Consider the following 21263-nt stretch of genomic DNA (forward strand, 5'->3'; position numbering starts at 1 on the left):
CTGTGTATAAATTAAGTCTTATGTACATTGAGACCATGGTTGTTTCTCTAACTGTACTTATTTCTTTTACTTATTCCACTGATTGGATTCCGTTATACCGTGAATTCATTACTGACGATCTGTTCTGTGCTAGACACTGGGGATACAGAAGCTAGGAAGACAAGGTCCCTCTCCTCAAGGCACTTATAATCTACTGCAAAAATAAGAGCTACAGCACAACAGTTGAACAGATACTGTGATAAATGTTAAAACAGAGCTGTACACAAAGGGTGTTATTTATCTACTTAAAAAATTCAAACCTGTCATGGCACTAAAAGGCTACAAGAATGCTGGGAAATTAGAAGGTGAAACCAGAATTCCTACTTTAAAAAATAATTTTAAGTGGATTTATGCCAGAGCTGTTTCCATTGTACGTGTTATTGGGGCTCCTGATAAAATTCTTTGAATCCCCATGTATTGTTCTGCCTGTGGCAGATAAAAGGAAGTGAAATAATCTGATTGTTTGAGTTCAGTGATGAAATATTTTAGTGAACACTAATTATCACTGTATTATGTAGATGTTCCTTCATGGGATTGTTGGCTTTTGGGTTGTGGTGTGAATTAGCTTGATGTTTCAGTGAGGAGCTTTTAGCATCTGATATCACCAAAATGTCCTTTTGTTCAAAAGACAGAGGCCTCCATTGTGGTAGACAATGATTCATTTTGTGCCATTATTGATGCTTGCATAATAACGAGGACACAGTGAGTGAGAGGGTACAATAATGAGAGGCAGGAAGCGGAAGATTGTTGAAGCTAAAATCAGAAATCATTGTGGTCATTCTCTAGGTCAGTGGATCCTGCTGTGCCATACGTTGGAATCACCTTGGAATCAGCTGGGGATCTTTAAAGGTGTTTCTGCCTGGCTCCCCACCCCAGACCTTGTGATTTAATTCACCAGGGGTGTGGCATGGCATTGGGGTTTCCAAAGGCTTCCCATGTGATCCTAATATGCAGCCACGTTTGTGAACTCCTGCACTAGGCAGTGAGAACGCTTCCTCTTCCTTCTGAGTCGAGGTGCCCTACCTCAAAGGCATCTCAACATTGTGTCAGTGCCTAAATGCACTCTTCGGCTCATGTAGCAACTTCTAGAGCTGTGTCCGAATCACAGAGGAATTAACTGTTTAAAATAATGTTTGATTGAGTTACCATGGGCATGCTAAATTATGTTTATGTCCCTAAAAAGTGTTTTTCATCGTTCTCTAATGTTAGGATGGTTGGATCTCTGAAGAAAAGTGTTGGAATTCTTAAAAGTACTAGAAATCTTGAAACCAAGTTATGTTTTTAAATATGTTTTGAACTTGATAGCTTATTAAAGTGTAATTATTTATAGTCATGTTTAACACTGGCGAGAGGAGCCATCTAAAGTTTCTGAAATAAATCTTTTTGACATGGAAAGATATGAAGTGGAAAAACTTTTTTTTGTAAAAAACAGATAGATACAGTACACAAAAATATCTGGAAAACTGTTGCTGAAAATATCAATAGAGGTTATCTTTGAGGGTAAAGCTTGAGTAATTTTTAGTTTCATTTTATATTTCTGTTTTATTTCAAGTTTTTCACATTGCATGTGTTTTAGTTTATTAATCAGAAAAAGTAGTAAAGCTGATGCCATTTCAGAGGGAATGCATGTGTGCCATTTTAGAGGGAATGCATTTATAGCAGCAGTTAAAACTGTTTCTTTATGCTACAAATGACAGTCAGTTTAAGATGAAAGGCATTTAGATGACTCTGATCTTATTTCTAGGCACTAGGTGAGCTCTGTGAAACCAAGTTTGGGAAGACACACCCTGTGTGCAATTTGGTAAGCACTCACCTGATGGGCTTGCACGTTTTCAGTGAATGTATCGTAACCCAGAAGGCATTCCTCCAGTGAGATGACCTGGAAACGTCTCTTGAAGGACATTTAGGTGTAGGCAGAGGTAACGTGTCTGGGAGGCTCTCAACTGTTACATTTTTGTTAGACACGTTATATCCTGCATTACAGTTGTTCATTTCTATGATTTTTTTTTCCCTTTTTTTTCTAAGAATCTCGCTCTATCACCGAGGCTGGATGGAGTGCAGTGGTGCGATCTTGGCACACTGCAGCCTCTGCCTCCTGGGTTCAAGTGAGTCTCGTGCCTCAGCCTCCCAAGTAGCTGGGAATACAGGCATGCATTACCATGTGAGGCTAATTTTGTTGTATTTTTAGTAGAGATGGAGTTTTACCATGTTGGCCAGGCTGGTCTCGAACTACTGACCTTAGGTGATCCACCTGCCTCGGCCTCCCAAAGCGTTGGGTTACAGGCGTGAGCCACCGCACCAGGCCTGTTTTTTTTTCCTTGACAAGTATTGTACAACTAAACTAACAAAAGCTATGGAAAAGTTATTCGAGTCCTTTGGTGGTATAAGAAGAGTTCATTTGAACTTCATCAAATAGTATCCTGAAACTTAAAAATTCTTTTTTTTTTTTTGAGACAGAGTCTCACTCTGTCACCCAGGCTGGAGTGCAGTGGCGCAATCTCAGCTCACTGCAACCTCTGCCTCCTGGGTTCAAGCAATTCTCTTGCCTCAGCCTCCCCAGTAGCTGGGATTACAGGCACACACCACCATGCCCTGCTAATTTTTGTATTTTTAGTAGAGACAGGGTTTCTCCATGTTGGCCAGGTTGTCTCGGACTCCTGACCTCAGTTGACCCACCTCCACCCACACTGGCCTCCCAAAGTGCTGGGATTACAGGTGTGAGCCACCATGCCTGGCTGAAACATAAAAGTTTTAATAATATCTTGTGAAAATATAGAGGAGCTGGAGGGTTTTCATTACATTTTTACCTCACCGGCCTGTTCAGCGGCTTGACTGGCCTCTTCCATCTTCTGCCTAGGTTGCTTCTTTGCCGTTGTGGTTGCCGAAATCCTTAAGTCCTGGCTGTGGGCGGGAGCTGCAGAGACTCTCTTACTTGGGGGCTTTCTTTAGCTTCTCAGTCTTTGCAGAAGATGATGTAAGTATAGTGGCTACTTGCACTTTGCTGCCCTTTTATTCAGATTCTTTCCCAAATGTGCATTATATGTTGATTGCATTTTTTCCTTCTCTTTCCAGGTTAAAGTGGTTGAAAAATACTTCTCAGGGCCTGCCATTACCCTGGAAAACACTCGTGTGGTTAGCCAATCATTGCAGCATTATTTAGAGCTCGGAAGGGTAAGTGTTCAGAAAACAAATCCAGAGGAAGTATCAAAGATGAGCTCCAGATACAGAGCTTTTATTTTGTAGACTGGACTATGCCCAGTAGACAAACGGCTAACAAGCCAATTCGATCTTACATAAAAAAGATAAACTATAAGTAAGTAACCTGTGTCTTGAATAACAGGTTGTAACAACAGCAGTATGCTGCCTTATTGTATGTAGCATCACTGGGAACTGGTCCTAAGCTTAGTGGCCCAGCTCCTCCTCCAGCTGGCCCTTAGGCATTTACACTGTGAGAGTGTGCAAGAGTTGTTAGTTTGCACACACCCTCACTGACTTGCTTATCCCAAATGCGGATTAATATGTCTTCAATTCTCAAACTTAAAGGCAGAGAAGGGCCGGGTGTGATGGCTCATGCCTGTAATCCCAACACTTTGGGAGGCCAAGTGGGGGTGGATCACCTGAGGTCAGGAGTTTGAGACCAGCCTGGCCAACATGACGAAACCCCGTCTCTACTAAAAATACAAAAATTAGCCAGGCATGGCAGTGCGTGCCTGTAATCCCAGCTACCCAGCTACTCGGGAGGCTGAGGCACAAGGATCACTTGAACCCAGGAGGTGGAGGTTGCAGTGAGCCAAGATCACGCCACTGCACATCAGCCTGGGCGACAGAGCAAGACTCCATCTCAAAAAAAGAAACAGGCAAAGAAGTCCCAGGCTTGGGTAACTAAGGTGATTTTGATCATGGGAAGGAAGTAACAAAGCCTGTTTTATTAAAACTGTAACTGTCGGCTGGGCACGTTGGCTATTGCCTGTAATCCCAACATTTTGGGAGGCTGAGATGGGTGGATCACGAGGTCAGGAAGTCAAGACCGTCCTGGCCAACATAGTGAAACCTCGTCACTACTAAAAATACAAAAATTGGCCAAGGTGGGTGGATCACGAGGTCAGCAGTTTGAGACCAGCCTGACCAACATGGTGAAACCCCATCTCTACTAAAATACAAAAAAAAATTAGCTGGGCTTGGTGGAGGGCACCTGTAATCCCAGCTACTTGGGAGGCTGAGGCAGGAGAATTGCTTGAAACCAGAAGGCGGAGGTTGCACTGAGCCGAGATGCGCCACTGCACTCTAGCCTGGGCAATAAGAGTAAAACTCCGTCTCAAAAAAAACAAAAATGCAAAAATTAGCTGGGCGTGGCGGTGTGTACCTGTAATCCCAACTACTCGGGAGGCTGAGGCAGGTGAATCACTTGAACCTGGGAGGCGCAGGTTGCAGTGAGCCAAGATTGCACCACTGCACTCCAGCCTGGCAACAGAGCTAGACTCTGTCTCAAAAAAAAAAAACAAAAACAAAAAAAAACCTGTAACTGCCTACCTCCCCCACTCCATATTCTGCTTTCATGCTGATTACTTTGACATGGTTGGATATGGATATTTCTTATATTCTTTCACTCAGACTCTTCTGAAATGAGTAGAAGTGGGAGAGGAGAGAACGTGGGAAGTAGGCTAGCTGTTCGTGAAGTCAAAAAGGAATCGTGTGCAAAATAGTTTTAATTTGTTTCTTCTTTTTAAAAATACATTTCAGCAAGAGCTTTTTAAGATTCTGCATAGTATTTTGTTAAATGGCGAAACCCGTGAGGCTGCTCTCAGTTACATGGCGGCTGTCGTCAATGCCAATATGAAGAAAGCACAGATGCAGGTAGGATTCCTACAGACTGCTTTTCGCTGTTCATCAAATTCATTCATCTGACCCAGATTTAGTCAGTACCTACCAGGCACTGTTCTAGGAATGGGGGTACAGTATTGAACAAGGTAGACGAGCCTCCTGCTTTTGTGGAGCCCATGTTCCACAGGATAAACAAGTAGACATATAAATACATGATTTTAGACAGTCGTATAATCAATGAAGAAAGTAGAGCAAAGTAAATGACATGAGAAGAACTGTAGGTACCAGAAGGAAGGTCTGAAGGTGATTTTTGACTGGGTGGCAGGAAAGGCCTCCCTGAGGAGGTGACATTTGTTTCATAGGAAGGAGCCAGCCATTGTAGTGGCTAAGAAAAGAGCTGCCCAAGGAGGAAACAAAGCAGCTTTGGTACAAGTCCAGCACGCAGGCTTTTGTGGCTGGAGAAGAGTGAACAGGAGGGAATGGCGGGTCTTGGAGTTAGTGGATAGGCAGGGCGCATCGGGTTAGGTTTACGTGATCACAACTGTCACGGGAGGGTTTTCAGCAGGGAAACCACAAAAGCTGCCATGTAGATGGATCAAAGCGGAAGGGGGCAGCCAGGAACAGACCCAAGGAGGCAGCTGCAAGGGTGTGAGTGCTTCCGTCCAGGTGAGACAGGGCAGTGGCTGCAGCTGCTTTGCCAGAGGAGAAAAGGGTATCCTTCCTTGATTAGTAATAAATAATGAATGAATGATGTGACGTGTATACTCAGAAGCAAAAAACATGTAGAGAGAAGAGCACAGATCTTGTGATTTCTGATCATGGTTCCACCGTTTACGAACTGCGGGACCTTAGACAGTTACTCCTCTGTGCCTCCATTTCCTCATCTGCTAAGTGAGGATACTACTAGTACTGGGTTTATTATATATAAAGCTGTTAGAATGGTGCCTGGTACACAGTGATCACTCAACCAATATTAACTATCATTCTTATCATTGTTGTATTATTATTTTCTTGTAACAGAGGTAATCAAGTTACATTGTTATATTGTTAATGCAGGAGCATGCTGACGCTATCACCTAGAGAAACAATGTCACATGATAACAAGTGGAGCTACTTGTTTTGATGCTCTTGAGGGAAATGAAGAGGAGAAAGAGGCCGGGCATGGTGGCTCACGCCTGTAATCTCAGCACTTTGGGAGGCTGAGGTGGGAGGATCGCTTGAGCCCAGGCATTTGAGACCAGCCCTGGCAACATAATGAGACCCCATCTCTACAAAATATACAAAAATTATCTGGGCATGGTGGCTGGCGCATGCCTATAGTTTCAGCTACTCGGGAGGCTGAGGCGAGAGGATCACTTGAGCCAGGGAGGTCGAGACCAGCCTGGACAACAGGGAGACCCCATCTCTACAAAAAAGATAAAAAATTAGCCAGTGTAGTGGCATACACCTGTAGACCCAGTTATTCAGGAGGCTGAAGTGGGAAGCCTGCTTAAGCCTAGGAGGTTGAGGCTGCAGTGAGCTATGTTTGCACCACTGCACTACAGCCTGGGCAACAGAGTAAAACCCTGTCTCAAAAAAAAAAAAAGAAAGAAAGAAAGAAAGAAATGTTTATTGTGTTTCTACTTACTAATTTTGAGGCTCAGGCAAATCACTTCAGGGTCTCTGAGTCTTTATTTCCTCCTGTATAAAATGTTAACAGCAGTATTACTGACCTGTAAGAATTATTGTGATGGTTCAGTAAAAGAATGTATAAAGTGGCCGGGCATGGTGGCTCATGCCTGTAATCCCAGCACTTTGGGAGGCCGAGACAGGCAGATCACCTGAGGTCAGGAGTTCGAGACCAGCCTGGCTAATATGGTGAAACCCTGTCTCTACTAAAAATACAAAAAATTAGCCGGGCGTGGTGGCGGGTGCCTGTAATCCCAGCTACACGGGGGGCTGAGGCAAGAGAATCGCTTGAACCCAAGAGGCGGAGGTTGTAGTGAGCAAGGATCGCACCACTGTGGTCTAGCCTGGGCAACAAGAGTGGAACTCTGTCTCAAAAAAAAAGAAAAGAAGAGAATGTATAAAATGCCTCATATAAATAATAATTATATGATAGGTGGTATTCAACAAGTAGCACCTGCTAATATAGAATTAATATGGAATGACGGTGGTGAGATATATGTCTTCTCATTGACTTTAGGATACAGTTATGTTTGAAAGTTCAGTCTGCTTTCTTATAAAGTTTGCCAAAATTTCTATTCATGTTATTTTAAATACTTTTTCTTGGCTGGGCACAGTGGCTCACACCTATAATCCCAGCACTTTGGGAGGTCAAGATGGGCAGATCACTTTAGGTCCCAGCTACTTGGGAGGCTAAGGTGGGAGGATTGCTTGAGCCTGGGAGGTGGAGGTTGCAGCCGAGATCACCCCCCTTCACTCTGGCCTGGGCAACAGAGCGAGACCCCATCTCAAAAAAAATTTTTTTTAATGTTTAAAAATACTTTTTCTTTTCATCTTTCACAGACAGATGATAGATTGGTGTCTACAGATGGATTTATGCTGAATTTCCTTTGGGTACTGCAGCAACTAAGTACAAAAATCAAGTTAGAAACAGTTGATCCCACGTATATTTTTCACCCAAGATGTCGGATTACTCTTCCAAATGATGAGACGCGTGTGAATGCAACAATGGAAGATGTGAACGACTGGCTGACTGAACTCTGTGAGTACTGTGTTCATGACTCGGTCATTAAAACACTGCCCTCTTGTCTGCGTGCTAGTAATTCCTCACAGATTGTTACCACCTGACCATAAAATGAACTTATGAGATAGGGAAGCATGATAAAAATTAATACAGTAGGCCTGGCGTGGTGGCTCTTACCTATAATCCCAACATTTTGGGAGGCCAAGGCAGGCGGATCACAAGGTGAGGAGTTTGAGACCAGCCTGACCAACATGGTGAAACCCCGTCTCTACTAAAAATACAAAAATTAGCTGGGCATGGTGGCACACGCCTGCAATCCCAGCACTTTGGGGAGGCTGAGGCGGGCAGATCACGAGGTCCAGAGTTCATGACCAGCCTGACCACCATGGTGAAACCCCGTCTCTACTAAAAATACAAAAATTAGCGGGTGTGGTGGCACGCACCTGTAATCCCAGCTACTCAGGAGGCTGAGGTAGGAGAATCGCTTGAACCCAGGAGGTGGATGTTGCAGTGAGCCGCGATCACGCCACTGCACTCCAGCCTGGGCAACAGAGTGAGACTCTGTCTCAAAAAAAAGATACAAATGGAAAAAAAATTCAAGTTATCAAAATATATCTATAAACAAGCCAAAACCAAAGTGATAAAGTAGAATGTAAGTTTTTGAAGAAGTAGATGACATTTAATCAATTTATTTAACCTATCTAAAGTGAATTCTGGTGATTCATAGCAAAAATTATAATACTATTGTTCTCAATAATTCTACTTTTCAGGATATATTCCCAAAGTTGGAGGAAAAAGGAATAATTTTGTTTACATAAATCCTCCCAGTAGTACTATTATTTATAATAGAAAAAAATTAGAAAAAAGAAATATGCAGGGAAACGGCTCTGGAATCAGTAGTTTATTAACATAATTTAATACCATTTCGATATTTAAATATTTCTGTATTGTGTTGAAAAATGGAGATTTTATACAATACATCGGTAAGGAACATCACCAAAGATTGTTGACGGGCTGGGAATAGTGGCTCACATCCATAATCCCAGCACTTTTGGAGGCTGAGGTGGGAGGACAGCTTGAGCCCAGGAGTTCCAAGACCAGCCTGGGCAAAATAGGGAAACCCCATCTCCACAAAGAAAAAAATTAGCCCAGCATGGTGGCACATGCCTGTGTTCCCAGCCACCCAGGAGACTGAGGCAGGAGGATTGCCTGAGCCCAGGAAATCGAGGCTGCAGTGACCTGTGATCTTAGCACTGCACTGCAGCCTAGGTGACAGAGTAAGACCCTCTCTCAAAAATAAAGATTGTGATGGACATCTATATACACATTTAAACGAGGTACAATACCTGGTCCTTGAATGGAGCTAACAGGAATTCTCTTCTTCAAGTAGCATTGTTTAAGTTTACAATTGCAAAAGTATCCTTAAACTTCTGGCTGGGCATGGTGGCTCACACCTGTAATCCCAGCACTTTGGGAGGCCAAGGAGGGTAGATTGCCTGAGGTCAGGAGTTCGAGACCAGCCTGACCAACGTGGTGAAACCTCGTCTCTCCTAAAAATGCAAAAGTAGCCAGGTGTGGTGGCACACGCCTGTAATCCCAGCTACTAGGGAGGCTGAGGCAGGAGAATCACTTGAACCTGGGAGGCGGAATTTGCAGTAAGCCAAGATCGTGCCATTGCACTTCTGCCTGGGTGACAAGAGCAAAACTCTATCTCAAATAAATAAATAAATAAATAAATAAATAAATAAAAAGTATCTTTAAACTTCATAAAAATTCAAATGTAATTTTCTCTTCTGAATTGAGCTTTTTCTCTGATTGAGACATGTAATAGATTTTATTTAGGGAATGATGTTATTTTTCCTAGATGGTGATCAGCCTCCATTTTCTGAGCCGAAATTCCCTACGGAGTGCTTCTTTCTCACCCTGCATGCTCACCACCTCTCTATTCTGCCTAGTTGCCGTCGCTATATCCGCAGACTCCGGGCTATCCGGGAGCTCAATAGGTATGTGCCATGATACCGTGTCCTGGGATTGCCTGAGTTACCACTTTTTCTCAGGGGCAAGCAATTCCATTGTGAACAGTAGTTTTGAATGTTGGGAGAGGTATGTACATTATATAGTGCTCTGTCTGCCTCCACCACCACATCCATGTCGCTTAGTTGTCCACAGTTCTTTACCTGGTGAAGTGATCCAAACCTTGATTTCTGAGAGTTCTGAACCCTGGGTATTTCACTCTGTTCATGGTTACTACAGACTTCCATTAACTTTTCCCACTGGGCATACATTACCAGGAGGCACTTCAAACTTTAAAAGTTTAAAGGATCCCCTGGGTTTCAGACATAGCCCTTCTTCCCTGGACTATGAAAAAGTAACCATGGTTTCCCTTGATAACCAAGATCATTTACTCCTGCCTACATGTAATTCTCTTTTTGGCTTGTTCTGTGGCATGAGGAGTCCAAAATGGCCAGAGAGCAGCCTCAAATTTCCAATTCATTAGCACCATCGTTGTGTTTCTTACTCTAAGCATTTTTTCCTGTGTACTAACACCAACAAACAGAAGTCACAGGAACACAGAAGCAAATATTTTTGAGCAGGTTATCTGCAATAATAATGATGCCACTTCTGCTTTTTGGTCTAGAACCTGCGTAGTCTGGCTATGAGAGAAACTAAATCATATTTATATCTCTGTATCTACCTTGCTTAAGTCACTTACTAATTCTTTTTTTTTTTTTTTTTTTTTTTTTTGAGACGGAGTCTCGCTCTGTTGCCCAGGCTGGAGTGCAGTGGTACGATCTCAGCTTACTGCAACCTCTGCCTCCCAGGTTCAAGCGATTCTCCTGCTTCAGCCTCCTGAGTAGCTGGTATTACAGATGCGCACCAGCACGCCCGGCCAATTTTTTTTTTTTTTTTTTTTTTTTGACAGAGTCTCGCTCTGTAGTCCAGGCTGGAGTCCAATGGCGTGATCTCGGCTCACTGCAACCTCTGCCACCTGGGTTCAAGCAATTCTCCCGTCTCAGCCTCCTGCGTAGCTGGGACTACAGGCACCCGCCACCACACCCAGCTAATTTTTTGTATTTTTAGTAGAGATGGGATTTCACCATGTTAGCCAGAATGGTCTTGATCTCCTGACCTCGTGATCCGCCCGCCTCGGCCTCCCAAAGTGCTGGGATTACAGGTGTGAGCCCCCGCACCCGGCCCAATTTTTTGTATTTTTTGTAGAGATGGGGTTTCTCCACGTTGGTCAGGTTGGTCTCAAATTCCTGACCTCAGGTGATCCGACCGCCTCTGCCTCCCAAAGTGCTGAGATTACAGGTGTGAGCCACCATGCTTGGCCTAAAAATCACTTACTAATTCTAATAGTTACTCTGCAGATTCTTTATGATTTACTTTCTACACATAATCATGTCTATAAATGATGACAATTTTATTTCTTGTACTTTTTTTCGTGCCTTAGTGCCCAGGCTGTAATTTTTAGTACAGTGTTGAATAGAAATAACCTCGAAATTTCCATCTGGTTTCAGTTGGTAGAGGAAAGCTTTCTATGTATCCTCAGTTACCAGATTAAGAAAATTTCCTTTTATTTCAGTAGTTAATTCCCTTAGCACTAGTTGAATTTTATTAGATACTTTTGCCATATCCATTGAGGAGACTAGACTTTTTTCTCCTCTATTCTGTTAATGTGGTTGAATTATATCAGTTGGTTTTCTGTTATTAAACCAGTCTTTCACTCCTGGAGTAAACTTAACTTTTATATTAATGTTTCTATATCTAATTGGATATACAATTTGCTAATATTCTGTTTAGGATTTTTGCATCTGTTCAAAAGAAAGCCTGACCTGTAATTTTCATTTCTTGTTAAGTGCATCTCAAATTTTGGTATCAAGGTTATGCTGCCTTATAGAAGAGACTGGGGGCTGGGCACAGTGGCTTACGCCTGTAATCCCAACACTTTGGGAGGCCAAGGTGGACAGATCACCTGAGGTCAGGAGTTGGATGCTAGCCTGGCCAATATAGTGAAAACCCGTCTCTACCAAAAATACAAAAATTAGCTGGGCATGGTTGGCGCACGCCTGTAATCCCAGCTACTTGGGAGGCTATAGCAGGAGAATCGCTTGAACCAGGGAGGCGGAGGTTGTAGTGAGCCAAGACCGAGCCACTGCACTCCAGCTTGACAAGAGAGTGAGACTCCGTCTCAACAAAAGAAAAAAAAAAAGAAAGAACTGGAGAATATTCTCCTGTTTTGTATGTTCCCTGGAAGGGTTTATTGTATAAGAATTATGTTGTTTCTTCCTTAAATGTCAGAAAAAATTCAGTGATGAAGTTGTCAGGGCTTAAGAGTTTTCTGTGTGGGGATGTTTTTAATTATGGATTTAAGTCAACTAACATATATAAGACTATTTAGATTTTCATTACATCATGTGTCAGTTTTTCTAAAGTTTGAAAATGCTTTGGCATGAAGTTGTTCATAATATCCTTTTATCATTTTAATGTCTGTAGGATCCTTATTATTTCTGCTTTTATTTATTTATTTTAGTTTTTGAGAGGAGTTTCACTCTTGTTTCCCAGGCTTGTTGCCCAGGCAGGAGTGCAATGGCGCAATCTTGACTCACCTCAACCTCTGCCTCCTGGGTTCAAGCGATTCTCCTGCCTCAGCCTCCTGAGTAGCTGGGATTACAGGCATGCGCCACCACGCCCAGCTAATTTTGTATTTTTAGTAGAGACAGGGTTTCTCCATGTTGGTCAGGCTGGTCTCGAACTCCTGACCTCAGGTGATTCACCTGCCTAGGCCTTGCTGGGATTACAGGCGTGAGCCACTGCACCCGGCCCATTTTAATTGGCTTTCTTCTGCCTCTTGAGATGGATATTTAGATCATCCTTTCTAACCCTTTCGCTTATGTATGTACTTAAGACTATTTTGTTTCCCTCTTAGTGTGGCCTTAGCTGCATCTCTCATTTTTGGTATATCATATCTTATTACTCAGTTCAAAATGTTTTCTAATTTTTGTTTGTTCTTATATAACCTGTGGGTTATTTCAAAATATATTATTTAAATTCTAGGTTCTTAGGGTATTTGTCTATGTATCTTTTGTTAATTGATTTCTAGCTAAATTCCATCATGGTAAGAAAATATATTTTATGTGATTTGTGTCTTTTGAAGTTTATTGAAATTTACTTTATAGCCTTTTACATTAGTAGACCTGAAAAGACTGCTATCTGTGTTGTTTTTAGTGTTCCACATATATTATTTAGGTCAAGTTTGTTAATTTTCTGTTCAAGTTTTCCTTACATCTAATGATTTTATCAGCTTATAATATCAATTACTGAGAGAAGCTTATAAAAAATTCAAATTATGATTGTGGATTTATCTGTTTCTTTATCCTCCGATGGATTACCTTCTGGGATACTGTCACTCCCACTGGCTTTAGAGGGTCCATTTCAATGGAACCATCTAGAACCTTTGCTCCCGGCTTGCAGCACATAGCCTTTATTGTGCTTTCCAGAGAAATTTATGTTCACCTCATCTGTGTATTTTTCAATGCTGTGATTTAAGAAGTATCTTCTAGGACATAGTTGGGGTGTGTATATGCGTATTGGAAAGAGGATTATCTGAGCAAATCACATAAGGTAAATCCACCTTAATTTTCCAAGCTCTTTAAGTTTTGAATCATTTCCTCTGAATTAGATCAAAGAATATTTGGCAACTCAGCTTCATTCAGTATGGGTCACTGTCAATTCAAAGTTTCGGTCAACTAGTTGGTTGCACAATATAAACCTCTCCCAACTCAGAATAATACTGAATTCAGGGTCTCTGGTAGGTATAATCACGTCAGTGATTGTAGCCCTACATAGAAGTATATCAGCATTTTCTTCTCTTGCTGATCAAGCATCCTCAGAATCCATTCCCATACATAATCCTACATAACCGTCATGTTTCTGCAGTACATATGTGGTAGGTAGAATAATGGCATCTCAAAGGTGCCCACATCCTGGTCTCAGAACCTGTGAATATGTTATCTAACTTGATTAAAAGGACTTTGCAGTTGTGATATCAGGTTCATGATCTTGAGGTGGGGAGATTATCCTGGATTATGTGGGTAGGTCCAGTGTCATTGCAAAGGTCTTCATAAGAGGGAATCAGGAGGGTCAGAGGAAGAGAAGGAATGTAATGGGGAAGCAGAGATTGGAGTGGTTTGGGGTCATGAGCCAATCTGGTAACCTCTGGAAGCTGGAAAAGGCGAGGAAACTTGTTCTCCCCTAGAGTCTCCAGAAGGAACCATCCCTGCTGACCCCTTTTAGACTTCCAGAACTCTAAGACTATAATTGTGTGGTTTGGAGCCACTGAGGTTGTGGTAACTTGTTACAGCAGCAATAGAAAACTAGCATAACACATTAGCAAATCTTGCCATTTATTTTCTTCAAATATGTGCTTCTCTTGCATCTAATTTTGTAATAAGGCTGTAAGGACAGTCCTTGATCTGACTCTAGCTGTGGTTCTGGAAGCAAAGAGGGATGATGGGATAGAACCTAGGGGAAAATAGCATTACCCTGCAAGGTGACTACCTCCGATGAGGTCATTATAGAAACTGCTTCTGCTAGCAAGCAAGGCTCAGGGAATTTAGAGATTTAGGTACTTGGAGTCAGCTATTTCTCCCAAACTCCTCCATTTGAACTCTTTGGGTCCCAGTCTTTGCCTTAACTTTCAGATAAGAGGTCCAGTAAAGTTATTAATTTCTTCTGTACTGTAATTTGTAGAAGTGGAGCTGCTCCTTTCCTTTACAACAGCCTTATAAACTCCTGATTCATTCACATTTCCTGGAGATAAGAATTTAAAATCTGAAGCCTGTCATTTTTTTTTTCTATAAGCTCCGCAACATAGTTAGAGGTAGCCACTCCACATCCTCGTTCCAGATCACCAGGGATCATTTATATAGCTGTTTCTCTACTCAGAGCCTTGGGCTACCAGTGTTCCATCCTCAAATACTAATTGTATCTTCACCATCCAGCCCAATCAAAGAACTGATCCCAGAGCCCCATTTTTTTCATGAAGCCCTATTACCTATAAACTCTTGTAATACCAGTAACCATATAGGTCATTATCTTAGTTTCCTATGACTGCAGCAACAAATTACCACTTTAGTCACTTAAAACAATACATATTACAGTTCTGAAGGTCAGGAGTCCTAAAATCGGCCCAGCAAAGTGGCTCACGCCTGTAATCCCAACACTTTGGGAGGCCGAGGTGGGCAGATCACATGAGGTCAGGAGTTCGAGACCAGCCTGGCCAACATGGTGAAACCTCGTCTCTACTAAAAATACAAAAATTAGCCGGGCATGGTAGCGCATGCATGTAGTCCCAGCTACTCAAGAGGCTGAGGCAGGAGAATCGCTTGAACCCTGGAGATGGAGGTTGCAGTGAGCTGAGCTTGTGCCACTGCACTCCAGCCTGGGAGACAGAGCGAGACTCTGTCTCAAAAAAAGAAGATCAAGGTTGCATTCCCTCTGGAGGCTCTAGGGGAGAATCTCCTTTGCCTTTTCCTTCTTCTAAAAGCTGCCTACGTTCCTCTGATCATCATCACCCCCCACCCCACCCCGCCTTACTGTATTTTCAAAGCCAGCAACATAGTATCTTTAGATCTCCTTCGCTTGCCTGGTGTATCCCAGCACTTGGGAGACTGAGGTGGGTGGATCACTTGAAGTCAGGAGTTTGAGACCCGCCTGGCCAACATGGTGAAACCCTTTTCTACCAAAAAATACAAAAATTAGCCAGGCATGGTAACGCAACCCTGTAGTCGCCACTACTCAGGAGGCTGAAATACGAGAATTACTTGAACCCAGGAGGTAGAGGTTGCAATGAGCTGAGATCGTGCCACTGCACTCCAGGGCAACAGAGTGAGAGACCCTGTCTCAAAAAAGCAAAAAACAAGGCCAGGCACGTGGCTCACGCCTGTAATCCCATCACTTTGGGAGGCCAAGGCAGGCGGATCATTTGAGGTCAGAAGTTTGAGATCAGCCTGGCCAACATGTTGAAACCCCATCTCTACTAAAAATATAAAAGTTAGCCAGGCCTGGTGGCAGGTGCCTATAATCCTAGCTACTTGGGAGGCTGTGGCAGGAGAATCGCCTGAACCCGGGAGGCAGAGGTTGCAGTGAGCCAGAGAATGCCACTTTACTCCAGCCTGGGCAATAGAGCGAGACTCAGTCTAAAAAAAAAAAAGACAACAAGAAGATCTCCTTCTCTCTCTGACCTTTGCTTCCATTATCCCATTGTCACATCTCCTCTGTCTCTGAGTCCTTTTTTCTCTTAGAAGGACCTTTGTGATTACATTGGGCCTTCCCAAATCATCCAAGATACTCTTCCCATCTCAAAGCCCATACCCTTAATCACATCTACAACGTCCCTTTCGCCATGGGAGATCACATGTTCACAGGTTCCCTCGAAGGATTCGGATGTGACAACTTTGGAGGAGCCATTCTTTTGTCTGCCATACTCATGTTTCAGTTATAGACAAAAGAATCCAGTTCTTCTGGGATAAGCAGAAAGGGGAACTAGTTGGGTTATTGAATCATTGGAATGGCTGTAATAGAGGTTCCCAGAGCTATACTTTGAACAAGGAAGCTGCTTCGGAGGTCAGCCTGACAGCACAGCCTCTGCCACAGCTTCAGCCAAAACCCCTCTACCACTGTACTTCCAGAAGGATCATGCAATCAAGCAATCACTTCACAGTACTCACCCTGCCTTCAGTGAGGGTTCATCTCGGTGGAAACTAGGTCTTACAGAAATGCTGGCAGGAGGGGAGTCTAGGAAATCCAGCTTTTGGAGATGTAGCAACCTCTAGTATTACACACAACGTCATGATAGAAAGGGGTTGAAACAGTGTTGAGTCGATCTTCAAAATATGCATCCTATTAGGTGATGGGGAAGCCTTTACTGCAGAGACAGATGGCGTTTGAGCAGACACCTGAGGGGAGTGAAGGAGCAAAGCCAGAGATAACCTCAGAGAAGAGCACTCCGAGCAGAGGGAACAGTTGTAAAGGACGATGCTGTTAGTAAAATAGCCTTTTGTTTTGGGTAATTGAATAGGCAAAGTAACCTTGAATTTTCATGAGAGACTTCTTTTTTTCCCTCCCAGAAAAATAAGGGAACAATGTACTTTCTTGCAACAAAAAAGATGATTATTTTCACCAAATCTATAGCGCCATCCATTCGAAGACACATCATTGTTTTAGGAACCAATAAAAAAGAAAAATATGGCCGGACGCGGTGGCTCATGCCTGTAATCCTAGCACTTTGGGAGGCTGGGGCAGGTGAACCACAAGGTCAGGAGTTTGAGGCCAGCCTGCCCAACATAGTGAAACCTTGTCTCTACTAAAAATACAAAAAATTAGCTGGGCATGGTGGTGAGCACCTGTAATCCCAGCTACTTGGGAGGTTGAGGCAGGAGAATCACTTGAACCCAGGAGGCGGAGGTTGCAGTGAGCTGAGATTGCACCACTGCACTCCAGCCTGGTGACAGAGCGAGACTCTGTCTCAAAAAAAAAAAAAAAAAAGAAAGAAAAATGCTGCCAATTAAACTATGACTTGCCACTGGTTGTAAGATATACTCTGATTTTAAAGATGTTACAATGAGAAAACAAAAAACTGCGTGTGAGAGTCAGTGAAATGGGCAAGATGAATGGGTAAGATGGATCCGGCTGTTTTCTTTCATTTGACTGTTAGTCTTTGATTTCAGAACTGTAGAAGATTTGAAAAATAATGAAAGCCAATGGAAAGATTCCCCACTGGCAACTAGACACCGCGAAATGCTGAAGCGCTGTAAAACTCAGCTTAAGGTTTGTATAGTTAAGTGGAATAATTATAGACCAGCCTCATAATGGTAATTTTCCCAACAGAATATATGCCTTGAGTGAGCAGTTTAGTGTCCTTACTTTTTCTTCATTATTCTTTTCCCTTCTGATAAAATAGTATATGTTAAAACTTGTCGATACCTGACTTATATCTGTATATAATGGTTTCAGTCTCAGGACAGAATATGGATAGATATGCTTCTGCTGTGACTATGAATTCTTAATGGGTTTTATGATTCTCAGTTTAACATCACCTCCCTTGGCCGGGCGCAGTGGCTCATGCCTGTAATCCCAGCACTTTGGGAGGCCTAGGCGGGCAGATCACGAGGTCAGGAGATGGAGACCATCCTGGCTAACACGAAACCCCATCTCTACTAAAAATACAAAAAAAAATTAGCCAGGTGTGGCGGCGGGTGCCTGTAGTCCCAGCTACTCGGGAGGCTAAGGCAGGAGAATGGCATGAACCCGGGAGGCAGAGCTTGCAGTGAGCTGAGATTGCGCCACTGCACTCCACCCTGGGCGACAAAGCGAGACTCCGTCTCAAAAAAAAAAAAACCAACAACAAAAATCACCTCCCCTTCCCTGCCTTATGCAGGGCTCTCCTCACCTGCTGTCTCCCACCCCCTCGCCCCAACACTCATCCAGTGTATCTAGCCATGCATTTCCATGATATTTGACAAAGAGCATCTGTGGTAGTGGAAAGATCTCTTTCCTTTGCTCCTCATTCTTTCTAATTGAAAATGATTCATCACACAAAACCTAACTATAGATGGGTATATTCTTGCTGGTGAAACATAGCTAAAAACATATGCCAGCTGATATTGTACAAATAAAGCATAGATAGCAAATTTATGCATTTTTCTTCTGTTCATGTTCCAGTTAAAAACCTGAATGTTAGCTGGTCATGCATTCTGTTGAACAGTAGGATAATATGTGGAAAGTTTACCTGACATAGCTTTCTAGTACCAGTTAAGATTTCAGTTTTATTTACTAATAGACTAGACTTCTTCAAGATGCACAATTAACCAGGGGCCCTTATCTGGGGTCTGTGGACCCCCCTAAGCAGTCCACAGATGTGTTTCAAGGGGATCTATAAACTGCTTAAATGGCCAGGCATGGTGGCTCACACCTGTAATCCCAGCACTTTGGGAGGCTGAGGCGGGCAGATCACCTGAGGTCAGGAGTTCGAGACCAGCCTGGCCAACATGGTGAAACCCCGTCTCTACTAAAAATATAAAAATTAACTGAGTATGGTGGCACATGACTGTAATCCCTGCTATTCGAGAGACTGAGGCAGGAGAATTGCTTGAGTCTGGCAGGCAGAGGTTCCAGTGAGCCGAGATCGTGCCACTGCACTTCAGCCTGGGCAACAGAGCAAGACTCTGTCTCAAAATAAATAAATAAGAAACAAAAAAACTGCTTAAATGTATACATCAGTGTGTGCATGCATGTGTGTGTAATTCTGTCAACAGGCCTCTAGGTAGGAATTCCATCCTTAGTGGACAGCATTTTGCCCGAGGGCAGCTCGTAAGAGGCGGTGCTGGAATTCAAACACTGGTTGTTTGGCTTTTTCCCACTAACCACCCTGACACCCAAAGGGCCTCCCTGTCGCCACTCTCTCCTCATCAGGTTATTTACTTGTGACTGTTGGAACTCAACATTTTGAGCTTTAACTGTGTGCTAGACCTGGTGGTACTCAGTGGTTTGCTTGCCACGCCTTTTTTTCTCAGGAAAAAGATCTTGAGACACAACCAGCATCTTATAGCTAGTTAAGAGATGAAGCTCTAGAAGCTCTGGAACCCAAATTTCCCATCTCCTGGCCCCAGTCCCTGCCCAGTCCCCCTGTAGGGACTTAGCTACTGACTGATCTTTGGGTGGGGGCATCCCTGCTTCCACAGAAACTGGTACGGTGCAAGGCCTGTGCTGATGCTGGCCTACTTGACGAGAGCTTCCTGAGAAGATGTCTGAATTTTTATGGCCTTCTCATTCAGCTGCTGCTCCGCATCCTGGACCCCGCATATCCCGAGTGAGTGTGCTTCTTCCTGTTTCCCTCGTCCCTCCTTGGCTGGGCTGTGTTGTCTTTATTGTCCTTCAAAGTTGATAACTAAAACCAAAACCCTTTCTTTATCAAGAATTCACTTCTCTGCAAGGCGCAGTGGTGCACGCCTGTAATCCCAACACTTTGGGGGAGGCTGAGGCAGATGGATAACTTGAGATCAGGAGTTCAAGACCAGCCTGGCCAACATGGCAAAACCGTGTCTCTACTAAAAATACAAAAATCAGCCGGGCTTGGTGGCAGATGCCTGTAGTCACAGCTACTCAGGAGGCTGAGGCATAAGAATCGTTTGAACCCAGGAGGTGGAGGTTGCAGTGAGCCAAGATCGTGCTACTGCACTCCAGCCTGGGCGACAAAGCGAGACTCTGTCCCCACCCCCCAAAAAAGAGAATTCACTTCTCAGTTTCCAGATTGCGTTTATATAGATTATGTAGTTATATTGGTAGGTGTTTTCCCTGTAATTAGTTACAATAATAGGCGAATGTCAACACCTGTTACTTTAATTTTGACAAGTTTTCTTTAAAATTTGCTATAAAGTCTTTGATTGATAGAGAAATCTATAAATTGGAAGCCAGAAGCTGGAGATAATATTAGGCCCTCGTAAGCACTGGGTCCAGGAATACCCAGCTAATTCAGAGAGTGAGCTAAGAACATTGTTGATCACTTTGTCATCAACTGGTCATCTCCTCCAGGCAACCATTTTTGTTTTATTTATTATTATTATTATTTTACTGTTATGAAGTCTCTGGTTCACTGATGTTGGTGAGATTGGCCCAAGACCCATGAAGGCGTGGAAAATATTATTTAAAATATGTGTGTAGGCCGGGCGTGGTGGCTCACGCCTATAATCCCAGCACTTTGGGAGGCTGGGGCGGGTGGATCACATGGTCAGGAGATCGAGACCGTCTTTGCTAACATGGTGAAACCCCGTCTCTACTAAAAATACAAAAAATTAGCCGGGCGCTGTGGCGGGTGCCTGCAGTCCCAGCTACTCGGGAGGCTGAGGCAGGAGAATGGCGTGAACCTGGGAGGCGGAGCTTGCAGTGAGCCGAGATCATGTCTCTGCACTCCAGCCTGGGCGACAAGCAAGACTCCGTCTCAAAAAAAAGAAAAAAAATGTGTGTAGCTCTGTTGTCTCAGACAGTTTGAGTTGCACAAAATGACCAAATGTGACCTTTTTATTTCCTTCCCATTTTACTTATTGCATTAACCTTAACAAGAAATCAAGAAGCCTGGGCGCGGTGGCTCACATCTGTAATCCCAGTACTTTGGAAGGCTGAGACAGGCGGATCACTTGAGGTCAGGAGTTCGAGACCAGCCTGGCCAACATGGCGAAACCCCGTCTCTACTAAAAATACAAAAATTAGCCAGGTGTGGTGGCGGGCGCCTGTAATCCCAGCTACTCGGGAGGCTGAGGCACAAGAATTGCTTGAATCCAGGAGGCAGAGATTGCAGTGAGCCGAGATCACACCACTGCACTCCAGCCTGGGCGACAGGGCAAGACTCCACCCAAAAAAAAAAAAAAAAAATATGTGTAGCTCTCTTGTCTCAGACAGTTTGAGCTGCACAAAATGACCAAATATTGACCTTTTTATTTCCTTCCCATTTTACTTACTGCATTAAACTTAACAAGAAATCAAGAAGGCCGGGCGTGGTGGCTCACATCTGTAATCCCAGTACTTTGGGAGGCCAAGGCAGGTGGATCACTTGAGGTCAGGAGTTAGAGACCATACTGGCCAACGTGGCGAAACCCCATCTCTACTAAAAATACAAAAATTAGCCAGGTGTGGTGGCAGGTGCCTGTAATCCCAG

The 21263-nt window shown here is 43.4% G+C and overlaps 1 protein-coding gene across 6 annotated transcripts in view; it reads left to right on the forward strand.

Moving 5' to 3' along the window:
* Positions 1-21263, forward strand: part of UBE4B (ubiquitination factor E4B) — a 153366-nt gene that overhangs the window by 98916 nt on the left and 33187 nt on the right. For 5 of the 6 annotated variants that reach the window (XM_058443713.1, XM_032758862.2, XM_032758865.2 and 2 more), the window contains 8 exons: positions 1784-1840; positions 2897-3013; positions 3112-3210; positions 4780-4893; positions 7369-7567; positions 9414-9552; positions 17281-17380; positions 19294-19421. In XM_058443713.1, coding sequence (XP_058299696.1) covers positions 1784-1840; positions 2897-3013; positions 3112-3210; positions 4780-4893; positions 7369-7567; positions 9414-9552; positions 17281-17380; positions 19294-19421 — 953 coding nt within the window. The remainder of the gene's footprint in view (positions 1-1783; positions 1841-2896; positions 3014-3111; positions 3211-4779; positions 4894-7368; positions 7568-9413; positions 9553-17280; positions 17381-19293; positions 19422-21263) is intronic. The other variant, XM_058443711.1, reaches the window with a different exon arrangement.

This window comes from Hylobates moloch, unplaced genomic scaffold (genome assembly GCF_009828535.3).
Source record: "Hylobates moloch isolate HMO894 unplaced genomic scaffold, HMol_V3 SCAFFOLD_9, whole genome shotgun sequence".
NCBI classification, from domain to species: Eukaryota; Metazoa; Chordata; class Mammalia; order Primates; family Hylobatidae; genus Hylobates; species Hylobates moloch.